Genomic DNA, 19,119 nt, shown 5'->3' on the forward strand with positions numbered 1-19,119 from the left:
AGTAAATAACTACCCTTGGCTAAATTTATTATCATAACGGTATTGGCACATTTCGTTGTCGGTATGACAAACGCAAATAACTGAGTTTATTATTCTAAAGGGGACCATTTTTTTATTGCAGCTTTGCCGAAACACAATGTTTGGGAAATAAACCCAAAGTCCCTTATTTTACATAGTTTTTGCTATTGTTATCTGTTTCGTATAGAAACCTCCCAAGGAGTTCACTACTAAGATTCCGTTAGGTATTCCATCCTATTCAAAGAGGGAATTGGCATTGCAATGTTTTATTGCCACTTTCCGTTGCAGTAAAATTTCAAAGGAATAACTTTCCTTTCTGAACCCACCGTTAGGTCTCTTTTGACTTCATTTTACGGTATCTGTATGATGTACCGTTAATTTACCTAAAAACGCAAGTAGGTCGGTCCATTTTTGGAGATCCATTTTTTAAGTAGGAATATATCCCCACTTTTTTAGAAGGAAAGCATCGCAAAGATTGCGAAAAGAAAAAGGAGTTGGCGAGTGAGTAGCTTGAAGGGCGAACGTGTGTCTCTACAGTACCGTATATCTTATCTACCATATACCTTATCTACAATATATCTTATCTGAGTGATATTCATTCTCTTATCGTATCTGTAATTGGATCTAACATCCGATTATATTCAAATTACCAAATAACTTCAGTGCTTGCTTACTAGTTAAAGTTAATATAGATTAAGTGCAAATTAAGAGGCAGAGTAACTGTTAGTGTCTTAATTATACTACCTACAACTATTTCCAAAAATAGAACAATCTATGGGCTATCTACCTCAAAAATATCTTCATCTGTGGTTAAGACTAACCTTTGATGTAATCTATTCAGCGATTTCATCAATAGAATTTTTTATTCATTAATATAACTTTTCATTGTCAAAACTAAGTACAAACATTCACTAATTCATTAATAGCTGTGCGATTGGTTATTTTTTTTATAAAACCGAGTGCGGGGTGGTTTTTGATCTTTGAACTGTAAACGTTTGTTAACTTTGTATGCTTCGCATTTAATTTTATTATATCTTTGTACTTTATATTTTCTATCCATCATTAATTTTACCATATCAGTTATCTCGAGATAAGCCCTAAACCAGTAAAGAGAGATTTTTCATGATAGATGCTTGATTTGATTTTTTTTTTAATTCATAACCAGGCTCTCTTTACTGTGTTTTTAATTATGCATGTTTTTGTCATAATATGATACTTGTATTTATTCTATCATAATCATTGTTTATTTCTAACTGTACTCCACAACACATTAATTGTTGGTGCAGTTTTGATTGGTGTATATTGTTTTCTCTTTATTTCTTGTGTTTTTTTTGACTCACCCTTCTGGTAAGCCATTTGTTTAATATATTGTTTTTTATTTATTTCACTAGTTTTATTTATCTACTCATAAAAAAATCCCTGACAAGAAATTACCGCTAAATATTTACTAGTTAACTGTCTATATCTTTTCTTGTATTTGGTCTCAGAACCTCATTATCTTTCCTTACCTACGTGTTTTCGTTTCTAAGGTTTCTTAATTTTCCCCTTGCAACTCCAAAAAGTTAAGTGGCGCTGTATATCTTCTCGTATCTTAGGTAATTTTACCTATCTATCTTTTTATCTGTTTCTCTCTCTTCTCTAATCTACCTTCTCTTGTCTTATCTTTACCTATTTCTTCTATTGACTCCCCTCCACGTTCCAAAAGCTAGTTTCGAACCCACGACTCGCTTTCCACCTACCATCTGGCTGCCGTCGCAGTGTCTTCATTGGTGACCTTTCTAGCACCATCCAAAAAGAGGTTTCCGAGGTTACGTGTGTGGTATTTTTGAAAAGGTAATCTTTACCGAATGATCATTAAAATGAGGTATTACTCAACACCCCTTTCCATTTAAGATTTTGGTGGTTGTGTCCGCCCCCGTTAGAGGGTTTATGTAATTTAGTTGAAAACTGGTCTATAAAATGTCCCCCTCACAAATAAATTTGACGTGTTTTTGTATATTTCTGAATGAACTAATTCTGGTGCTACAGATTTTACAGTTTTATGATAACTAGTTTTTACATTACTTACATTATGTCTCCAGCTAACTTTGTACACCCAGGGATTCGATTTTATATTACATTCGAAGTATACATCAACACCTTCTTTAATTGTACTTCCATTTAACGTACTGCCAAGTTCTAGAGATACAAGTGGAACATCTGAAAAAAAAAACAGCCATTATTAGAAAGTTATTTTATTTAAAAAAATAATAAATAAAATAAACTTTTTATTAATAACGAACATTTAAGGTGTTAATATATAAAATTACTCATATAATAAATATGTTTACAATGAACAAGTATTAAAAAATGGATCCTGAATTAACAAAAATATTACAATAATAGGATGGTCCATAAGTTTTCCGATTCGATAAGAAAACACAACTTTATGGTTTGAAATACATTTTATTTTCAGCATAATCTCCTTGAACATCCATACGATTGTTCCAAGAAAAACTGAACTGCAATTTATGAATACCTACTAAGCTAAAGTGAGAATCCGAGACTCTTATCAGGAGTCCTCATCATTTGATGACAAACCCTTTCCACAGATAAAATTGCGATTTTGACAATGTTTACCCACTTAAAATTCAAAATATACCTCATTTTCGTTTTCAGCACCTTCAAAAACATAAAGTATGACCAAAATTAGCCATTCACCCCACCGTGGTCAGTATCTCGAGAAATAAGCGTTTTTTTGGGAGAGTACCACTCATCTATAAAGTGACATAATTTTTTTCCTATTGTATATTTTGACTTAAAATTTTCCAGAGAACTTCATCATGACATAATATGTTTTAATCCTGTGTTGGTTAAAATTATAAACTACAAAGTTTGTAAAAACTAAGGTTTCACTCTAATGGCATATAAAACAACATAATGTTACTCTACATCCCACCAGACTGAAAACAATGGGAACCTTCTCTGGTTACACCTCCGAGGCTTCTACAATTTGCAAGCCAGGCGGATGCTGAGACTAAGGAAGATGAGGGAATTTTACAATTTATAATTCACTTCCCATCTGCTCAGCGCTGTAAAGTTCCAACGAGAATAGTTCCCTTCGTACTCCAATCAGAGTAAACATGTAAATCAAAAATGAATAACCATTTTCAATTTCTTTGCAAAGCGAAAATACAGCCGCACCATATTCTAGTCCAATCAGAGAGTGCAGCAAACACCTCTACCGGTTTCGAACCTTATTAGTCTCTCATCAGGAGGCACATATGCTGCTCTCTCTGATCCAACCAAAACAAACCCCGGCGTGCAGTCCCGGATTGCAATGAACGAAATGGCATAGATGCCCTAGCGGCAACTGCTAGCAAAAACTAAGGTTTCACTCTAATGGCATTAAAACAACATAATGTTACTCTACATCCCACCAGACTGAAAACAATGGGAACCTTCTCTGCCTCGTAGGTGTAACCAGAGAAGGTTCCCATTGTTTTCAGTCTGGTTTGAGTACGAGCAGGAAGAGACAATTCTCTAAATGGAAGAAGATCATTGGGACGACCGAGGAAAAGATGGTTAGACAATGTCAATTGAGGCCAAAAACCGAAGTAAAACAGGCATTGAGCCTATTTATAAAGTAGGAAGAAGAAGAGGAAGAAAACTAATTATTGAGATGTCTAAGCTATTTGCTACATGAATATAAAAATTTATATACAAACAAAATTTCAAATTATATGCACTTTAAGCACATTTATATAAAAATATGCAAAATTGGATATTTTTCCATCTTTTATGCATAATATGCAAAATATGCAATTTGCATATTTGCCTAAGTCTACTGATGAGCTACGTTTTGAAGATCTTCCTATGAGTAATACGTAGAAGAATATACACGATATTAGAGGAGAGAATTAGCAATACTCAACTCGGATTAGGAGTGGCCTAGGTCCGAGAGATGCCTTGTTCAGTATCCAAGTACTAATACAGATATGCAGAGATATAAATCAAAATGAATACATCTGCGCAATCGATTTTGAAAAGGCTTTTGACAAGGTCCTACATAACAAAATGCTAGACATATTGAAAACAGTTGAATTGGAGATAAAGATTTATGAAAAATTTCAAATATACAGGGTGTTTCATTAATAATTGTCCATATAGTAACTGGAGAATCCTTAGCACAAATATGAAGATTTAACCTAAAACACTTAAATAAAATGTGGTTCCTTACTGAGTTACAGGGTGTTTTATCTAAAAATTTAAAAACTATTTTTGCTCAGCATTTTAAAACTATTTGACGTATCATTTTCATACTTGGCAGGAAGTATAGGTATTGTACAAACAACTAAATTATGTTAAACAAACGTTTATGGCTATTACCAGAGGCGTACGACGGGGAAAAGTGAATGGTTGACCCTTTCCAAATTCTACGCCACTGGCGAAATTGCTATTTTAGTTCAATTTTTGGATTTTTCACTACTTTCTATGAAAATAATATACTCTTCATTCGTAACGATAAAGTTATCAGTTTTCGAGATATTTGAAGTTAACAATGAAACGACACGATTAAATTTTGATCAGTGTATTTGTATCGCTTCATTTTTAATTTCAAATATCTCGAAAACTAATCATTTTATCGTTACGAATAAAGAGTATATTATTTACATAAAGCTATTGCAAAATCAAAAAATTACACTAAAGTAACAATTTCGTCAGTGGCGTAGAATTTGGGAAGGGTCAACCAGCTATTATCCCCTGTCGTACGCCTCTGGTAGTAGCTAAAAACGTATATTTATCTTAATTTAGTAGGGTGTACAGTACCTACACTTTCTGCCAAGTATGATAAGGATACGCCAAATAGTTTTAAAGTAATGGGTACAAATAATTTTTAAATTTTAATCATATGAAATGAATCATATCATAAATTAATCAAAATAACTGTGCCGTTTCATATTTAAATTCAAATATCTCGAAAACTAATAACTTTATCGTTACCAATGAAGAGTATATTATTTACGTAGAAAGTATTGTAGAATCTAAAAATGGCACTAAAATAGTAATTCCTCCAGTGGCGTAGAATTTGAGAAGGGTCAACCATTCACCATCCCCTGCCGTACGCCTCTGGTAGTAGCTAGAAACGTTTGTTTATCATAATTTAGTAGAGTGTCCAGTAGTCACATTTTCTGCTAAGTACGAAAAGAATACGTCGGACAGTTTCAAAATGCTGAGCAAAAATAGTTTTTAAATTTTTAGATAAAACACCCAGTTTTTTTGTAACTCAGTAAGGAACCATATTTTATTTAAGTGTTTTAGGTTAAATCTTATTTTGTGATAAGGTTTCTCCAGTTACTATATGGACAATTATTAATGAAACACCCTGTATACGGCATCAAGTGGCAAGAATAAAAGTTGAACAATCTATTATGTGACACCCTGCAAAATATGAACTTTGACATTTGATCATTCAGGGAAAGATTCAAGGTAAACGTGGTTCTGGCGGAAGAAGAACATCATGGTCGAAAAATAGAAGACAATGGTAAGGAAAATCGACCATATTATTATTCAGAAATGCTGTCAATAAAATCACGTTAGCGAATATGGTAGCCAACATAATTAGACCAGGGCGGATCTGTTTTGAGGTAGATGTGAGAGGTGGCATTCCGATTTTTGCAGATAAAAGGTGACAACTTTAATAATTATAATTGACTTATGCTCCATAGCACCAAGCGTGACATACGCTTAAGTGCATTATGGAGCTTCTAACTGCAACCAAAGTGGTTGCAGTTACATTCCTTGAATAAAAACATTGAATAAAAACAGTCCTTTTTCCCCCTTATTTTCTATTTATTGCTATTTTGCAGTAAGGGTAACAATTTAAGACATTTTAAACCAGTCGTATTTTATACAAAATTCAATTATATTTATTTTATTTTCCTACGATTTTGTTAAAAAATGAATCCTTTTAAAGTAATAAGCAATGAAATAGAAAAAAATCGATATTCTTCGAAATTTTTAAATATTTAAATTTTTTTTATTAATATTACGGGCATATTTGAGAAAAAGCATAAGTCAACTATTATTATTGAAGCTGTCACCTAAATTTATCTGCAAAAATCCGAATGCCACCTCGCACATCCAAAAATAGACGTTTTTTCACAGATCCGGCCTGGTCTAAATATACAACAATCGATAACGGCCATGGAACTAAAAGAAGAAGATATTTGTGAAGTATACTTATTACAAATTAGTAAATTAGTAGTTGTTAATTAACGATCGGATACTCCTCACTGGAGAAATATTATTAGTCCAGGGTAATAAGGTTTTTCCATGACACTCGAGCAGCCAGGGTACTGAAGCGTTTTTTCGACAGGTAATGCCTATGAGAACAAATTGTGACTATTTCCTGCGTAGGATCAGGCGGCCATTTTTGTTTATAAGCAATTAATGTCGAAAAACGGCATTTTCTCCGTTTTTTTTTTTCAAATCAATGGAAAACAGTGTACCTTGTGGTTACATTAGTACAAAAATCTTCGAGAGCATGGAAAAATCTTTAAAATGACGTATTACAAAGGTTGATACACTTATTTATTGTTAATATAATTGAGAAAAAAGGTCTAAATTTCAAAAAAATTAATTTTCCAATAACTATTGTAAAAATTATTATACAACTTTGAAATTTTTGACAAATGAGGGTTCATTAGTGGTTAACACGTGACAAAAATTTCGAAGCAATTTATTCAATTGTTTATATTTTATTCAAATTGTTTATCCCAGAGAGCTTTTTTTTTGCAATAACATAAGTCAGAAAAACAGAATGTTAGAACCACCCTGTAGGTGTCAAATGTAAGAGCATAAGCTAAACTTTCAAACTTGTTTAAAAAATGTTAATAAGGAGTACATTTTTAGTAATAAATAATTATGCAAAAGTCTCGTCAATTTTTCCTTACAAACAATTTGAATAACTTTCTTGTTATGGCCGGTACAAACATTTTTTTTGCACATTCTAAAAGGTGGCATTCTTATACCAACTCAGGAAAAAATAAGTTAGCCTAGGTCAATTAGGGCCAAAGTTAGCAGCATTTTTTTAAAAATCCACAGCTAATTTGTTTATGATAAATAAGAATCGAAAATAACGCTCTTCCACTTTAAAAGACACGAAGTATTCAGAAAACATTTTGGATTTATTTGCTCTTTAAGGGAGTCTTCAATAAAGCTTCAAAAATGAAGTACAAACGCGACCCGCTTGCTACCGACGAAGTAGAAGCATAAAATCCGTGCGACCTAAAATTGAAATATCAACTTCAAAATCCTACAATTTTTTGTAACTTGGGAACCAACCAATGGATTTTAATGTTTTTTTAATTTGTATGTACTTTTAGCGTACTTTACAAATATGAGTCTGTTGATTTATAAATTATTTAATAAACAATTTAATTTGTTTAAAAAAAATATTTTTCAAAAAAATTATTTTTCAAAAAAATTTTTTTTTTACCGTATTTTAGGTGAACAACTACAATGTTATGTATGTAATAATTGAAAAGAAATTGTAATAAATATAATATTACTACACTCACCGCCACAAAATTCGGCCACCCAAAATTTTTGATTAAGTTTAATAGTTTATAACTTTATTATTTGTGCTCCGATTTTTAAGATTCTTTCACCAATTTGTAGATACATATATTGATATCGTTTCGTATTTTTCCGGTAACAAAAAAAAATTTGATTGCATGGCATTATACAGGGGTGAATGGAAGCGTTGTATTTTCTACCAATTTTAAAAAATTCTGTGGAAAAACGGAAGGGCTCATTTTGTGCCAGGGTCCTGTCATATTATCCCAGAGACATCACTAAAATTTTGTTTTTTGAATTATCCGAATATCTCTTTTCTTGTACGAGCTGTATCATTTTTTGTAAGTAAAACACTGATTGACTCATAAAATAGAGGTTGGATTGATAAGATTAGAATGGCCCGCATGCAGCCCAGATCTCAATCCTATTAAGTATTTATGGGATGAATTAAAAAGAGCTATTCGCCGTTATCCCAGGCCTCCAGAAAATTTGGTACAGTTATGGCCTTGGTAGAGGAATATCGGACTATTCCCCAGGCAATATTAACACACCTTTATTCGATGCCAAACAGATTGCGAGAAGTCGTTGCTGCAAGAGATGGACATAGATACTCACTATTGAATTGTTTCGTTTTGTTGTTAATTTTGTTTTGTATTTTTTTTTAATCTTAGTGCGCTTGATATTTTTAATTAAATAAACCTTCAAAGCAGTGTTTTTATTTACAGCTCTTACAAGAAAAGAAATATTCGGATACTTAGAAATTAGCTTACAAATAGATGTTTACATGTACTTTTTACAAAAATGCAAAAAATATGTCCACTTAATAGTAGCTGTTGTACACACTTTCCAAATGAGTTCTTCTCACATGGAATGTTTTTTAATAGAAAATTCGTATAAATAGTTACTCTATACCTAGGTACATTTTATAAAAATCTTCTTAAATTTCTTCATTATAAAAATCTTTCACAAAATTCAAATTACTGCAACTGTAAGCAAACTTATAGAGTAAAAGTCGCGCTTTTATAGAAATTTTTCTTTTATTATATAATATATACATAGAGGGGCTAAATTATGGAATAAATTCATTTTCTTTAAAATCGACGACTTTGAAGAAAAATCCCGAAACAGGTCGATTTTTATTTTTAAATTACAATTTTTTTGGCATATATTTTATACTAGTGTCGTCATCCATCTGAGCGTGATGACGTAATCGATGATTTTTTTAAATTGGAATAGGGGTCATGTGGCACCTCATTTGAAAGGGTGTTTAATTGTCTATTCAGTAATATAAACAATAATATATTTACTTATACAGGGTGACCAAAATAATAATTTTTGAATTAAATTTATTGACGCAAAAAGAAGAATGTATGTAATTTATTTAACTCAAAATACATTGTACTGCTGTCAGTAAATAAAAATTATTAGCAGTTTTAACATTTAATTTGAGCGAAAATCAATGTTTATTTGCCAAATAAACATTTTTTTCAATTTTCTGACAGCGATAGAAATTATTTTGAGATAAATAAACTGTACACATTCTTCTTTTTTCGCCAATTAATTTAATTCAAAAGTTATTTTTTTGGCCACCCTGTATAAATAATGATATTAATGTTTATATTACTGAATAGAGAATTGAACACTTTTTAAAATGGGGTGTCATACGACCCCTATTCCTATTTAAAAAAAATCATCGATTACGTCATCACGCTCTGGTAGATGACGTCACTAATATGAAATATATGCCAAAACATTGTAATTTAAAAATAAAAATCGACCTGCTTCGGGATTTCTCTGCAATCCTCCACTTTAGAGAAAATTAATTTTTTCCATAATTTAGCCCCTCCCTGTATATATTATATATATTCATAACAATTTTTTATCAAATATTGTATACATAACATTACTTGGTAGTTGTGCACCTAAAACACGGTAAAAAATTAAATAAATTGTTTTTTTTTGTTTAAATAAATTAAATTGGTTATTATAATTTATGAATCAACTGACTCCATACTTGTAAAGTACGCTAAAAGTACATACAAATTAAAAAAAACATTAAAATCCATTGGTTGGTTCCCAAGATACAAAAAACTGTAGAATTTTGAAGTTAATATTTCAATTTTAGGCCGCATGGATTTACATACTTCATTTTTGAAGCTTTATTGACGACTCCCTTGAAAAGAAAATAGAACCAAAATTTTTTTTATGAATACTTCGTGTCTTTAAAAGTGAAAAAGCGCTATTTTCGATCCTTATTTATTATAAACAAATTAGCTGTAATTTTTTTAAAAAATGTTGCTAACTTTGGCCCTAATTGACCTAGGTTAAATTATTTTTTTTAAAGTTCGTGTAAAAATACTATTTTGTAGAATATGTAAAGAAATGTTTGTGCCGGCCATAACAAAAAAGCTATTCAAATTGTTTTTGGGAAAAATTGACGAGACTTTTGCATATTATTTATTACTAATAAATGCACTTTTTATTAACTTTTTTAAACAAGTTTAAAAGTTTAGCTTATGCTCTTTTATGTGACACCAGCAGAATGGTTCTAACATTCTGTTTTTCTGACTTATTTTCTTGCAAAAAAGCTCTCTGGGATAAACAATTTGAATAAAATATAAACAATTGAATGAATCGCTTCGAAATTTTTGTCACATATTACGCACTACAGAACCCTCATTTGACAAAAATTTCAAAGCTGTACACTAATTTTTACAATAGTTATTGCAAAATGAATTTTTTTGCAATTTAGACTTTTTTCTCAATTATGTTAGCAATAAATAAGTATATCAATCTGTGTAATACGTCATTTTAAAGCTTTTTCCATGCTCACGAAGATGTTTGCACTAATGTAACCACAAGGTACACTGTTTTCCATTGATTTGAGAAAAAACGGAAAAAATGCCGTTTTTCGACATTAAATTGTTTATAAATAAAAATGGCCGCCAGATCCTACGCAGGAAATAGTTACAATTTGTTCTCAAAGTTATTACCTGTCGAAAAAACGCTTCAGTACCCTGGCTGCTCGAGTGTCACGAACAGGGTATATTTTTGCCTTATTACCCTGGCCTATATACATGTCATGTCCATCAAGAAACTAAAATAATATCTTATATTAAGATAGTCATTACAACGGGAATTTATACAAAAAAATATTAACTGTCATATTCAGTAAAGTGCCACTTTAATAAACGATTCTGTATTTGATAAATTGTCAGTAAAAATGTGAAATAATAATCATAATGTGATAATTATGCTTTCGTCTAAAGTCATTTTCGTTAGAATGTTATCATTATAGGTATTCAATACACAAATGATAAAATATAGACATTAACCAGAAAATAATGTTATTTTCTTACTATATTATTCTGTATATAATTTCATTGCATATTGGAATACATTTTGGTTACAATTATATTATAAATTTGTAAAAAATATATTTACATTAAACGTTTCTTACATATTTTATACCAAATGAGCTTTCAATTTTTATTATTCAAAAAACTCGCTTTAACTTAATAGACCGGGCAGTATCGTCGCCCCCGCTAGCGCAATTATTCCGATTCGATTTTTGTGCACAAACTTACTCAAAAAGAGGTCCTTATAACATATCCACAGGGTGCCGGGCGGTGCCGTGGTCGAAAAAATTTTTAAATAATTTTTTTTAAACAAATTCACAAAAATAATTTTTTTATTCCCAAATTTTTTTTTTATAATTTGGGTCATTCTGAGCAAAAAAGGTCTCTTTTCATTTTTCTCTAAAATTGACTGTTGTCGAGATATACGCGATTAAAAATTTGAAAAATGCGAAAATGGCCATTTTCAAGGCTTCATAACTGGATCAAAAATGATTATTATGAAATTCAAAAAGTGACAAAATCAAGATTCAAATATGTACCTTCTTCAGCGTTCTGAACAGATTTTTGTCATTAATTTATTACAAAGCTGATATTTTTAGTTATTAACAATTAGCACTATAGTCTAACTGTATCGTCGCCCCCGTTAACGGAACTATTTCGATTAGATTTTTTTGCACAAAATTACTCAAAAAGAGGTCCTTATAACATATCCACAGGGTGCCGGGCGGTGCCGTGGTCGAAAATTTTTTTAAACAATTTTTTTTAAACAAATTCACAAAAATAATTTTTTTATTTCCAACAATTTTTTTTTAGATAATTTGGGTAATTCTGAGCAAAAAAGGTCTCTTGTCATTTTTCTCTAAAATTGACTGTTGCCGTGTTATACGCGATTAAAAATTTGAAAAATGCGAAAATGGCCATTTTCAAGGCTTCATAACTCGATTAAAAATGATTACTATGAAATTCAAAAAGTGACAAAATCAAGATTGAAATACCTTCTCCAGCGCCCTGAAGAGATTTTTGTCATTATTTTATTACAAAGCTGTTATTTTTAGTTATTAACAATTAGCACTATAGTCTAACTGTATCGTCGCCCCCGTTAACGGAACTATTTCGATTAGATTTTTTTGCACAAACTTACTCAAAAAGAGGTCCTTATAACATATCCACAGGGTGCCGGGCGGTGCCGTGGTCGAAAATTTTTTTAAACAATTTTTTTTAAACAAATTCACAAAAATAATTTTTTTATTTCCAACAATTTTTTTTTAGATAATTTGGCTAATTCTGAGCAAAAAAGGTCTCTTGTCATTTTTCTCTAAAATTGACTGTTGTCGTGTTATACGCGATTAAAAATTTGAAAAATGCGAAAATGGCCATTTTCAAGGCTTCATAACTCGATTAAAAATGATTACTATGAAATTCAAAAAGTGACAAAATCAAGATTGAAATACCTTCTCCAGCGCCCTGAAGAGATTTTTGTCATTATTTTATTACAAAGCTGTTATTTTTAGTTATTAACAATTAGCGTTATAGTCCAACTGTATCGTCGCCCCCGTTAGCGGAACTATTTCGATTAGATTTTTTTGCACAAACTTACTCAAAAATAGGTTCTTATAACATATCCACAGAGTGCCGGCCGGTGGTCGAAAAATTGTTTAAACAATTTTTAGACCACGGCACCGGCCGGCACCCTGTGGATATGTTATAAGGACCTCTTTTTGAGTAAGCTTGTGCAAAAAAAAATTAATCGAAATAGTTCCGCTAACGGGGGTAACGATACAGTTGGACTATAGCGCTAATTGTTAATAACTAAAAGTAACAGCTTTGTAATAAAATAATGCCAAAAATATCTTCAAGGCGTTGAAGAAGATATTTGAATCTTGATTTTGTCACTTTTTGAATTTCATAATAATAATTTTTAATCGAGTTATGAAGCCTTGAAAATGGCCATTTTCGCATTTTTCAAATTTTTAATCGCGTATAACTCGACAACAGTCAATTTTAGAGAAAAATGACAGGAGACCTTTTTTGCTCAGAATGATCCAAATTATCTAAAAAAAATTGTTGGAAATTAAAAAATTATTTTTGTGCATTTGTTTAAAAAAAATTGTTTAAAAAATTTTTCGACCACGGCACCGCCCGGCACCCTGTGGATATGTTATAAAGACCTCTTTTTGAGTAAGTTTGTGCAAAAAAATCTAATCGAAATAGTTCCGCTAACGGGGGCGACGATACAGTTAGACTATAGCGCTAATTGTTAATAACTAGAAATAACAGTTTTGTAATAAAATAATGACAAAAATCTCTTCAGTACGCTGAAGAAGGTATTTGAATCTTGATTTTGTCACTTTTTGAATTTCATAATAATCATTTTTAATCGAGTTATAAAGCCTTGAAAATGGTCATTTTCGCATTTTTCAAATTTTTAATCGCGTATAACTCGACAACAGTCAATTTTAGAGAAAAATGACAGGAGACCTTTTTTGCTCAGAATGATCCAAATTATCTAAAAAAAAATGTTGGAAATAAAAAAATTATTTTTGTGCATTTGTTTAAAAAAAATTGTTTAAAAAATTTTTCGACCACGGCACCGCCCGGCACCCTGTGGATATGTTATAAGGACCTCTTTTTGAGTAAGTTTGTGCAAAAAAATCGAATCGGAATAATTGCGCTAGCGGGGGCGACGATACTGCCCGGTCTATAATAATGTTATTAGCAGAGCGGTAACAGCTAATTAAAATTTGCTTAGTCAATTAAAGTCTTGTAAAAACAAAATTAAGTTACCGATGGTGTTATTTGACTCCCCGAGTACTCTGCTTGCATCAATTTAGTGACGGAAAGATTCGAAATTGCAGAAGGTGAGGCGTATAGAAGTCACCCTGGGTACTAAGTGTTCCGAGGGTCGGTTCTGATGTCACATTTGAGTTCAGCAAATTCAGAAAATCCCCGAGCAATCCGTTTACATAAATTTAGTGGCGAAACCCTCGAAATTCCAGAAAATAACGTGCCTTAGCAGTAATTCTGCGCACCAGGTACTCTGAGAGTCGATTCTGATGGCCTATTCATGTTCAGCGACTTCAAAAACCCCGAATAACAAAATCTGACTCTAAATAATACTGATTTTAACATGTTTTCATAAAATTTCATACGACCCAGAAATTCCATGTACTTTTTCCACCCATTTTTCTATTGTAGACTTTTTTCCTCGGTAAATCACCAGGACCAGAGGTTATTTCAGGACTTATAACTTCAAGACTTTACGAGCACATAAGCAAACTGCTACAAATATGCATCGACAACAAACAAGTCCCACAAGAATGTAAATTATCGTATGGGCAGTCCTATAAGTACTTAGCCTACAAAAAAAGGAAAATTTTGGAAAAGTGGCAATTTTATTCTCTACATAGTCTACGGCTCCAACTTCTTTAACCAGTCTGAAAAGTACCTTTTCTCGAGGTCTGCAAAATAGGCTTCCGTGGCGGCAATGACCTCCTCATTCGACTTAAACTTCTGACCAGCGAGTGTCTTTTTCAAATCTGGAAACAAATAGTAGTCGCACGGGGCCAAATGTGGAGAATACGGTGGATGGGGCAACAGTTCGTAGCCCAATTCGACCAATTTGGCCATGACGACGGCGGAGATGTGAGCCGGTGCGTTGTCATGGTGGAAGAGCACATTTTTCTTTGCCAAATAGGGTCGTTTTTTCTTCATTTCGGCGTAGAATTGGCCCAATAATTCGGTAATAGGGCCCTGTGATCATTTTGCCCTTCTCCAAGTAGTCGATGTAGATCACACCTTGTGAATCCCATAAAATGCTGGCCATCACCTTTCCGGCCGATTGGACAGTCTTCGCCTTCTTCGAAGCACACTTAAATAGCGTCAAACACTACTCTGAAGTGGTCTTACGGTTGGGCTTATTGTCTGAAGTGAGCAAACGCGACACCCATCGCGCCGACAGCTTTCTCATGCCCAAAATTTCATGCAGGATATGACCTACGCAATCTTTTGAGATGCCTACTGTGTCAGCTATCTCGCGCACCTTCAGTCGGCGGTTTGGCAATACAAGATCGTGGATTTTTGTCACATTATTCTCCGTGGACACCTTCGTGGACAGCCATTTTCGCGGCACCTAAGCGTGGCTCATCAAAAACCGACGTTCGTCCACGTTGGAATTTAATTTTATTAAAATCCGTGGACACGCTGACTTTCACACGCAATCACAACAATACTATAATTTCAATTTGGCTGACATTAGCCGTCTACGACGGCATACTTCACTTGCGATAGTGGCGCCATCGGGAGGAGAGGTTAAGTACTTATCGGACTGCCCTACTATATCAGCAATACACAAAACGGAGATCGAAAACAATGTGACAACTACAGGGGTATTTCCGTTACACCAACAATCAGCAAAATATATGGAAACATCTTAAAAAACGGAATAGAAGACGAATACAAGGAAATGGAGGCAGAAGAACAAGCAGGATTTAGAGCCGGAAGATCTACAATTGACCATCTATTTGCAATCACAAAGGTCATAGAAAAGTAAACAGCGGTTAACCAAGAGATTAACTTCGTATATATCGATCTGAAAAACGCATACGATAGTGTTCCTTTGGTAAAGTTATGGGAGGCAATAGAGAATACAAAAATAAATATAGAAATCATAAAAATTCTTAAAAATGTAACAACGTGACCACAAGAATTAAACATGGAAACAAACTCATCGAAGGATTGTTGATAAATAAAGGGCTCAAACAAGGATGATACCTATCTTCAACACTTTTTAAAATATATTTGGAACAAGCTCTGAAAAATTGGAAAGGCAAATGCAAGAAGATGGGACTCCCATTGAATGACCATACACTATATACTCTTTGTTTCACAGACGACCAAATACTAATAGCAAAAGACTACGATGATATCTGTTACATGACAAGAAAGTTAATAGAGGAATACAGGAAATGGGGACTAGAGATCTTCTTTTTTTTTCCTTCCTGTATGTAGGCTTTAAAACCTGTTTTTTCTTCAATGTTAGCTTTCTAAATTGTTTAAATTATCGCATCATCTTTTTCTTGGTCTGCCAATACTTCTTTGTCCATTTGCTGACTTATCTCGTGCTATTCGTACTATCCTATCCTCTGCCATTCTACTAATGTGTTCGTTTCACTCCTGTTTCCAACTCTTCTTATGTTTTCGCTTCTCTCCCTATCCAACAGACTTTTCCCTGATATTCGTCGAAGTATTTTCATCTCCGTTGTTTCTAGTAGGCGTCTCGTTTTAGATGTGTCAGGTCTTGTCTCCGCCGTGTATGTCAATGTAGGCCTAATTGCTGCTTTATAGATTCTTGCTTTTGTGTCGTGTCTTAGTTCTTTCTTCTTCCATATTGTGTCATTAAGAGATTCCGCCGCTTTACTTGCTTTTAAGCTTTGTTGTCGTACTTCTTTTTCAACAAGTTATATCTAATCCTAGATATCTAAACCTTGCTTCCTGCTTTATTATTTTCCCATCAATTTCGATTTTACACCGTAGTGGGTATTAAGATGTCATAGATTTGGTTTTTTCTGCTGATATTATCATATTGTATTTCTTGGCTGTTATATTGAAGATGTGTGTTAATCTTTGAATATAGTCTTCGCTCTAAGCGATTAATGTGGTGTCGTGTGCATAACATAATATTTGGATTTCTTTGTTCCCCATTCTGTAATCATGACCTTTACGTACTGCTCCTATAATCTCGTCCATTATTATACTAAAGAGCAGTAGGCTTAAGGTGATACAGTAGCGATCAACAGGTAGCCAAAACGCGTTCCAAGATTGCGGCTATAATTTTGAATATTTTTTCGAGATATTTGGCACACGTATTCGTAATATAATAAAGAATGGCGGTACAGAGCCCAATTTAAAAAATATATTAATATGTGGAAATTACTCCGTAATTAAACACAATATTAAAAAAACGAGCCTGTACCGCCATTAAGAAGAACAAAAACATACACTTTCTTCAAATAAACTTTTTTATCCGATGTCTAGATTTTGTGTCATTTTGGAACTACTAATGAAATAAAAAATTTTAGTAGTTCCAAAATGACACAAAATCTAGGAATCGGATAAAAAAGTTTATTTGAAGAAAGTGTATTTTTTTGTTCTTCTTAATGGCGGTACAGGCTCGTTTTTTTAATATTGTATTTAATTACAGAGTAATTTTCACATATTAATATATTTTTCAAATTGGGCTCTGTACCTCCATTCTTTATTATATTACGAATACGTGTGCCAAATATCTCGAAAAAATATTGAAAATTACAGCCGCAATCTTGGAACGCGTTTTCGCTACCTGTTGATCGCTACTGTTTCCTCTTAATTGTCTGACTCCGCTTTGTACTGTGTTGTATAAAGTATGTTAGTTTTCCATTTATTTGGACTAGAGATCAGACTATAGATCAACATAGGAAAAACCAAATATATGAATCTCGGTGGGACGCAGCAGGACTTGATACTAGGCGGAGGAGAAATAATCAGTAAATGTAACGAATATAAATACTTGGGTATGAAAATTGACGGAATAATGGACGGAGCCGTTAAAGAACGAAATATTCAGGGCAGGTAATCAATTACGCTTCTAAACTCAGTACAAACTCAGTCAAAACAAGATCTATAACGCCGTAGTGAAACGCATTATAACATACTGTTGCGAAGTATGGCCTATGAAGGAAAAATCAAAACAAATGTTAGAAGTCACCAAAATGGATTTCTGGAGAAGACCTGCAGGAAGGTCAAGAAGACAACATGTCACCAATGGATGAATACGAGAAATAATAAAGGTCACACATACAATAAATGACGAAATACAATTAAGATGGTTTGGTCACGTACAAAAAATGCATGAGGACATAATCCTAAAACAAGTACAAAACTGGAAACTGCAAGATAGAAGAAGAAGAGGTAGACCGAGGAAAAATTTGCAGGCAGGAATAGTCCAAGCCATGGATGAAAGAGGTCTGCAAGTAGATTAATGTGCGGACAGAGAGAAATGGCGAATGGGTATCGGAAGACGGAAAACGTTGTAAACAGATGGTATATAATATAGACTTTTCCTGACGTCATCCTGAATACAATGCCAAAAGTTGCAATTCTCTAGGTGCTGTATTTAAAAACCGATTTATTTTTTCCTAAATGCCCTGGTCTATCTGTCCTATCAACGTAGGGCCAGTATTTCCAACCGCACTTAAGCCAAAGGTTACTTTAAGCCTGAGCTTAAGCCTAGATGCCTGTATTTCCAGTTCAATTTGAGGCTTAAGCATAGGCTTAAACCAAATAATTTTAAGCTCGCGCGGGAGTTGGTTTAAGCCTTTGCTTAAAATTTGTTTTCTGTTTTTTGAGGTTATTTCTATAGATTATTAATTATAGAGTTGTTTTGAAAACCAACTTTTAAGTAATAACGTTATTATTGGATTATTAAATAATAATCTATTAATTTATTAATCGTAATAACGATTATTAAAATTCTTACTACTTTTGGAAGGTGTAGGCACATGAAAATTGTTTATTTCTACAATGCTTGGTAGGTATATTTATTTTACAAAAATAAATTAAGTATTTTCTATGGGAAATAAGCCACAATTTTACTAAAAAATGAATTTATTAACGTTTCGAAACCCGATTTGTGCTTCGAAACGTTAATAAATTCATTTTTTTTGTAAAATTGTGGCTTATTTCCCATAAAAAAATACTTAATTATAAAAATGCCACAAGAAAATAGCTTCAGAACAACACTACAAAAATAAACTTACATTCCAATTTGACATTTTAAGGAATATATCCAATAAACAAAATTACAAAGACGGATCTATTGCTTATGCAAAATAACAATAAAAATATAACCAGAGAAAATATAGACAATAAACTAAAAACACATGTACCATATACACAAAATTAAGTGAAGTAAAAATAACATTGATACTTGATACAGGTGACAAGATAAAATTAAATGTCAACAGTAGTGGTTTTTACCTCAGAACAGTTAGCTCTGGCACTTTGACGTATTCAGAGGTACCAGTACCAAACCAATTAACTTTACAGCTGCGCATCAGTTTAGTTAAGAGAATGATGGAAATACGGCACCCAGCTTAAGCTTCTCCTTAACTTTTGACACAGGCTTAGCTAAGCAAAAGCTTAAGTA

At 32.7% G+C, this 19,119-nt stretch overlaps 1 protein-coding gene across 1 annotated transcript in view; it reads right to left on the minus strand.

Moving 5' to 3' along the window:
* LOC114343069 (uncharacterized) overlaps positions 1–19,119 on the minus strand; it is a 452,597-nt gene that overhangs the window by 161,730 nt on the left and 271,748 nt on the right. Inside the window, exon 4 of the mRNA XM_050652913.1 lies at positions 2,087–2,217. Within this exon, the coding sequence (XP_050508870.1) occupies positions 2,087–2,217 (131 nt within the window). The remainder of the gene's footprint in view (positions 1–2,086; positions 2,218–19,119) is intronic.

The sequence above is a fragment of the Diabrotica virgifera genome, chromosome 6 (assembly GCF_917563875.1).
Source record: "Diabrotica virgifera virgifera chromosome 6, PGI_DIABVI_V3a".
Taxonomy (NCBI): domain Eukaryota; kingdom Metazoa; phylum Arthropoda; class Insecta; order Coleoptera; family Chrysomelidae; genus Diabrotica; species Diabrotica virgifera.